This window comes from Nanorana parkeri, unplaced genomic scaffold, assembly GCF_000935625.1.
Source record: "Nanorana parkeri isolate BGI_ZX_2015 unplaced genomic scaffold, ASM93562v1 scaffold569, whole genome shotgun sequence".
In the NCBI taxonomy this organism is placed as follows: domain Eukaryota; kingdom Metazoa; phylum Chordata; class Amphibia; order Anura; family Dicroglossidae; genus Nanorana; species Nanorana parkeri.
Window position 1 is genome coordinate 652,448 of NW_017306837.1, and position 7,420 is coordinate 659,867.

The window sequence follows — 7,420 nt, forward strand, 5'->3', positions numbered from 1 at the left end:
TATATATATTTTTATATTACACTGTGTCCTGCAATAAAGCGTAAAGGTGATGCAGTTTAATCTAACAAAGCACTATAAGCTTGCACATCTTTTACGGCTTTCCTTTCATTAAAGGGCATAAACTGTTCATTAAAGCCCCCTGCAGCTGCTATTGGTCTGCCTGTTATTGTTATCACTGTAGTAGAACAATGGGGTTTCCATCACCGCAATAGCATGCCATAAAATCTGAATAGGAAAGATTAGAACACTCGGTTCAGCTACAGGTTAAACTTGAGTTTAAAATGTGCAGCCCTGATTAAACCAGGGAACTGTGGCATTTGGAGCCTTTGTAATTTTAAAATGGAGAGTCTTTTCATCAATGACATGCTGATGATTATATGAGACCAGATAGAGCCCATAAACCTTGACCAGGCTTCTAGTATTAATCTTTTGAGTGCCACCATATATTTGGAGACATAAACTTGTAATACAGCATCACACGATAAGGAACAGACTTGGGACTCTAAATGAAAACTGTCTGCCAGCTGTGCCAGTTGTCTTGTGTTGGTATTCTGATGACCATCCTATTGCATGGATGTCTACATGTACAGTCCAATACTTGCCCAGGCACAAAGTTTGTTGACTGCAAAAGTCATCCAGTGATTGCTGGCACTGTGCTGTGGTCAGATATTCTACTGTTTATACTAATCTGAAGTGTGTGTAATCCATTGCTGCCTTGATTATGTAAGGTGTTTAATGTAATGTTGGTTGGAACAATGCCCTTGTGCTGTTAAAAGCGGGCCATACACTGCTCTAGGTTTTGTTTTTGTTTTGTTTTTTTCATTCAGCCCACAGGCTGAACAAAAAATAGCAGATTCCATCGAGGAATCCCCGCTGTTTCTTTTGTGTGCTAACAGCACCCGCAAGCTGCTGTCGGGTTACCTGAACAGAGCTGGCAGCTAATGAGCTGCCGGCTCTGTTCGTACAACGATTTTCCGACTGGCTCCTTCGATGAACTGATTGAGCGATGACAGGCAGAAAGAGTGCCGACAGTATCACCAACTGCGCATTTTTGCCGGTTCATGAAGAACTGGCTGCAATCAGTGTATGGTCACTTAAACTCTCTTGAAGGGCTGCACAAACTCCATGAGCCTGGTAGCCAATACTCCTACATCACAGCTGGCACCTACTTTTTTGAGGGGTTCTCTGGTTCTCAATAAAGCTGGCCCCTGGATTGGACAGACTGCCTCGATGTATTCAATATTATTTTGTCCACCCTTGCAGTTTCTTGGGTGGGGCTTGATAATCGCATGAAAAGTCAGTTTCAAGTTTCCAGTACGTAGTCATTTGTTATGCTTTTTAGTAAAGATCTTAAAATATGCCATTGTAGTGTTCCCTCCCTATTCGTTGTACTGCTATTTGGTTTACAGTCAAACAGATGACAATATATGCGACTATGCTTTATGTATTTCAGCCCCAGTCCTGGTGTTCTGTGGTCTAAATTTGTTAATGATGTCACCAGGTTTACACTATTGTTTGGATATGGAGGTTAATGATTGTGCATACATAAGCTAATGACATTGTCTTTTGTTGTGGAAAGACACATGCTTTTGTGTGTACTGTAAATGGGACTAGTGTTCTGGATTGGGTGATATTCATTTCAATACTGAAGAGACATTAAAAGCAAAAATCATGCGTAGTAATAGAACAGAGCAGCACACAAAGTGCACTACTACAATCTGATCAATCTGTGCAAGTACGGCCTATATGTTGGTTAACTGTTTGTTGGCTCTACAATCTGTACTGATGTTCATTCTCTGTTTTTATCTAGGAGCAACTGGAGGTTCAATTAGTCCTACTGCAGAATCCGCATCTAAACAGAGAGTTGAAACTGCACTAAACTGTGAAAGTGATGTTGCCAGCCAGTCTGAAAAATCAAGGTAAATTGAGTCTACAGGCATATGCGTTTGAAAAGTGTATCGCTGGGTTTTTTTTACAAAGTGGGGACGGTCTCTGAAAAGTTATTGCTGTCTGTGTCCCCATTGGGGAGATTTTATCTTCTATTTGTGCTGGTGACCACTGACCCCAGTTTAAGTGAGGCGAAATCTGAAATAGTAGAATTTTCCCTAGAACAGGAGGTATGGAGACCTCTGTCTAAGAGAATTCACGCTCAAAATGTTATAAAACTTCCTGCTGTGTCTTTGGAGCAGGAAGTAAAGGGAAATTTCCCCAATGGTACACACACATTACACTGTTTCCTTCTCGATCCAAAACTTAAAGTTATATATATATATATATATATTCAGTGGCTTAATTCACAAACTGTTCATACTGCCCCATATGAGCCAGTCTGCATACTGCTTTAATTTCTCCTCCTTATTCTAAAAAAAATAGTCCATTGTACCATTTCCTCAATATGAGCTTTATTAGTAAAAATAAGCTGCAATGCTACCACAGGAGTTTAGTACAGTGATGCCGTTTTGTTCCATTTTTTTTTCTTAGAAATGTGGCTGCCCTGCCTGTAACTCAGCAAATGACAGAAATGAGCATATCAAGAGAAGACCATGTGACATCTCCCAAATCAGAGTCCACAGAGCCAGGTACGCAGGGTCTAGTGTGCGGAATTTAAAGTTTCATCTTTTTATGCCTTCTGTCTTTCTATGTAATCTTGGCTGCAGCCCATTGTAATGTAAAGCAACACTCTTGACCATTGTTCTTTGTTTGGTCCATAATATGTGGATGTAGATAAGTATATTGGCATATTTTGTGATCTGTTGCATCCCCCATTTGGATCCTATTGCATACTTCTCGCTGAGTTGACAGATCTTGTTGCATGTCCATATTCACTAAAGGGTTCAAGTGTGAAGACAAAAAAAAGCAAATTTGCAGAACGTGTGCACATTTCCCACTATTGCATCCCCTTTAACCTCTTGCCGTCCGCCCGTAGTAAAAAAACGGACGGCGGCACTGCAGCATCTGCGGGTTGCCGTCTCCAGACGGCAATTTTTTTCTGCTCGCGCGGGCACGCACGGGCAGAAAAGACCCGTCCAATGCGAACACCCGGTACCGGGTGTTTCACATATAGGCGATCAGCAGGTCCATAGCCCGCCGATCGCCTAAGCCAAATCCAGAAAAATATCTGATCTGCCAGAAATCCATTGTGGTCCTAACTTCCTGTTTTGGGCTGACAACACAGTGCCCTTGTTGAACTGAAATCCCCACCCGCATTGGCAGCCCTACCTGCTGGACTACAGAGCTCTGCCTACCTCTCACCCTGTCCCACTTTACAGTCATGCATACATTTTCTTCCTAGCAAAACAATGTTGCCTTGACTACCAAGAAATTTACACACCTGGTGATATCACAGGGAGTTTAAAAAAAGCTGTTTTCACTATAGAAACAAGGTAAAATACAATGCTGTAGAGGGAGGGTTGGAGTTAAATACCAGTGCCTTGACGCTCCCAAAAATGTTTTCATTCCCACATGCTGGATAGTTTTCAGGACACACTAGACTTTGAGCATTCGCCCCAGCCTCGCATGCGCAGCATGCTCTTTTTTCCCCTATCCTAGAAATGCTGAGCTCAGCTGCATGCGCACCTTTTAAATATGCAAGCATGCTTGCTCCTGTGGTTACATTGCCTGATCACTGTAACCAATTTATAAACCCTAATTGAAGTCCATGTTGACTATCTAAAGGTGGCCATACACTTTACAACCCTTGCAAGACTTTTGTCTTCATCTTGGACATGCAGATCGTACTTGCGATCATCGCAAGCCGCCCCGCTGAGGGGCGGGCTTCCAGTGACCGCAATGCTGAGCGGTCAGTGTGCGCTTGGGCACACCGGCCCGTGCGGCAGTCATCTCCCGATCATGATTCAAACCAGCCGTAAATCGTACGATTCTCGACTGGTTTTCGAACATGCTCGAAATACAAAAGTCGTGCGACCATACAGTAGAAACGGTCGCACACCTTCCACGATTATCGTACGATCGTGGGATTTTCCACGATCATACGATAATCGTGCAGTGTATGGGCACCTTAAAGCTATTCATACACACTTTGATTTCAGCCTATGAGGCTGAATGAGAGATTACTTCATTCCCCCATGCAGCCTAAACACTGGATGGAGGAAGACTGTGTTTCCGCTCATCCTACAATGCAGTAGCCAGACTGCTAATTTTTTAACCCTTTCAAATCTAGTTTCCAACTGATAATGAGATCTAGTGTGAATATTCTGACAACATTGTCAAATTGTTTTTAAACGGGTTATTAGGGTTTTGGTGGTGTGATTTCAATGTACAGACATTTACAATGAATAAAGTGACATTTATTAAGCTGCTGCCGCGAGTTTTTAAATGGCTCTCCCAGCCTATGCTTTTTGGGTTTTGTTTAGTTTTAGTACAGTTAGACTGAGGCTGAAGGCTGATATCTCTAATTTAGGCCGTGGAAATTAGGGCTGCAACAACTAATCGACATAATCGATTATTGAAAAAGTTGTCAACTTTTTACGCTTATTAATCGATTTTGAAAATAATCGTTAGCTGCAGCTCTAGTGGAAATATATGGACCAGACCTAGAAGATGCTTTCTTTTTATTTTTTTGAGATGGGAGAGCTGCCTGCACAGTACAGTGACAGACCCTTCCTTAACATTATATGGGGGGTTCACTAGGTAGGTATTAAGTTCTCCAATGTAAATATGTACATTTTTAAGTGTTGTCCCAATTTGACTGCAGAAGTGGAAATACTTTTTAATCCCTTGCTGTCTTCCATTCCTGCACTAGTCTGACACTATTTTTGTGGTAGAATAGGATAGGAAAATAACTCCATCTGGGTTAGCTGGCTGCATACTATCCTATCCATCTGCTGCATGAAGTAATAAAGCAAGAACTAGGGACCTTTTTTAGTAGAATTGTTTACGCATCTGAATAAAATTTTTATTTGGCTTTTGCTTCATTTACAGTTGTGACTCAACCAAGTCCATCAGTGTCTCAGCCTAGCACATCACAGAATGAAGATAAGTCACCAGAGCTCCCAAAACCAAAGAAGAACAGATGTTTTATGTGTAGGAAGAAGATTGGGCTCACAGGTACAATAAAAGTATTTATTTTTTTCATAGGTATAGGAATTTACAAAAATGTATGTTTTGAATGAGTGAGGTGTTTGATCTTGCCTTTTAGCTTAAAGGAGAACTACAGCTCGTGGTATACTGAGACGCCGGAGCGGATCCCGACATCGACGTCGAGATCCGCCCAGCTGCGTGAGTGACAGCTGGATCTGCCTATCTAGAGGCAGAGCCAGCTGTACCCGCCCCGTCCGTTCCGCCAGTCAGCACTGGCAGATCGGAGAGGGGAATCCAGCCTCTCCCCCTGTCACGGCAGAGAGCCGTGACAAGATCGAGAGGTGAGCGAACCCGGTATGTGTTCTGCTCACCTCCCGATCTACTGAGCCGACCTGTGACAGTCTCATTGTCACAGGTCGGCTTAGAACTATGAGGTGAGTGGAAATCACTCATCTCATAGTTCTCCTTTTAAGGTTAAAGTATATAAAACCTGAAATTGTGTAATTTCAACTTGTGCCAATGGTTTAAAAAAAAGTGTGAAGTTTTGTAATTGTATACGTATATGGTACAGCCATATTCCCTCAATTACACATGCCTCACTATGCTTCCTGCATTGCAGTGATACACACTGGTAGGGCCCTGCTGCTGCTTATTAAATGGTCAGCTCATCATACGACACTCCTTTTGGGTATTAATGCTTAATAACCCTTGATAGGTCTTTAGTGCCTAATTTTTAAATCTCTTCATTTACTTCAGTATCAAATATGGAAAAACAAGCACGTACAATGGAATTGACCCCAAAACCAATATACTTTCCCTTATGAAAATGAACACAAATTAAAATACACTATACTTTAGTATACTGTTAAAGATGGGCACAGCAATAGGTTTATTCAATCCTTATTTGGTTTGCAAAGGGTTTTACGATTTTAATTATTCAGTACATCTATTGCACTAATATTGATATGCCCTATTTATAAAGAATTTGCAAAGCCATTTGTCCTGCCAAAATTGCATGTAAATTAGTTGTGTTCGAATGAAGGCAAAAATGAATGTTGGCATATTTTCTTTCCAGCTCGAATGTCGTATCAGATAAATACTGCATTATGGCCATGAGATGCTGCTGAGGAGCATAGGAAATAGCACTTCCTATGTTTCTTGGCTCCATCTAGTGCCCATAATGAGGTACTTTGCTGATAAAACATTGATCTGGGAAGAAAATATACTTAACATTTTGTTTTTGCTTCCATTCACACAGAATGAATGTACATTTTAATTTCACGGGGTGAATGGCTTTGCAGGTTTTCTTTAAATGGGTCCTTATACCAGCTATAGGATAGGGCATTAGAAAAATGTTGAGCCAAGTTTTGAAATGTAATTCTAGAAATACCCATAGAACATGGGCGGACATTTCAAGAAATTGAACATTCCATTATTTAGAACGTAATCTCTATTAGAACAAAGTTGCTCCTAACTGTAATTGTCATATCGGTATTGCTGGCTGCAGAACTGAAATTGCTGATGGCCTTTTGTCTAGTGCAGGGGTAGGCAACCTCGGCTCTCCAGCTGTGCTGAAACAAATCCCATAAGGCATTGCAAGCCACAGGCATGACTTCTAGAGGCAGAAGCATAATGGGATTTGTAGTTTCCGCACAGCTGGAGAGCCAAGGTTGCTTACCCCTGGTCTAGTGGAGCGTTTTCCCTTGAAGGGCCCAGTTTAAGTATTGTGCCATAATTGTGGCATTAGGCTGGCTCTTCAGAGGCATGAAATGGTACATTTTATATAATTCACATTCTTGTTTAATGTTGGTTTGACCTTCTTTATCCAAAAGATTGCATTTAGCAGTTTACTCTTATGCATATCTAGAGTGTTCTGAAGCTTTTTCAGTGACTGAACGTAGCTCACACTCTTATCGCTATCCTAGAGCATATTGGTGGTTCTAAATGCAGCATTTGTCTAATTATATAGGCTTACTTATTTTATTTTTTTAATTACAGGTTTTGATTGCCGTTGTGGGAATTTGTTTTGTGGACTTCATCGTTACTCTGACAAGCACAACTGCCCTTATGATTATAAATCAGAAGCTGCAGCAAAAATAAGGAAAGAGAATCCTGTTGTCGTGGCAGAAAAAATTCAGAGAATATAAATGGCTTACAATTTGTGAAGACTGACTTTCTCGGGTTTTTTTTCCTTTTTTTGTTTTCTGATTTTAATATATCCTAGGGAAACATTAAAGAGCAGATGCATGTTCATTTCTTTCTGATGTAATACTTTTTTTTTTTTTTGTGATATGATTTTTAGAATGATTGAATGACTAGATGATACAGCCCTTTTTTTTTTTTTTTTTTTTTTTTTCCTTTTTTGGTTTCCCAAGTTCCA

The 7,420-nt window shown here is 40.8% G+C and overlaps 1 protein-coding gene across 1 annotated transcript in view; it reads left to right on the forward strand.

The window, feature by feature from the left end:
- Window positions 1–7,327, forward strand: part of ZFAND5 (zinc finger AN1-type containing 5) — a 20,271-nt gene extending 12,944 nt beyond the window's left edge. The window contains exons 3-6 of the mRNA XM_018562268.1: window positions 1,811–1,919; window positions 2,482–2,579; window positions 4,942–5,067; window positions 7,039–7,327. Coding sequence (XP_018417770.1) covers window positions 1,811–1,919; window positions 2,482–2,579; window positions 4,942–5,067; window positions 7,039–7,187 — 482 coding nt within the window. The 3' untranslated portion in view covers window positions 7,188–7,327. The remainder of the gene's footprint in view (window positions 1–1,810; window positions 1,920–2,481; window positions 2,580–4,941; window positions 5,068–7,038) is intronic.
- Window positions 7,328–7,420: the final 93 nt, after the last annotated feature.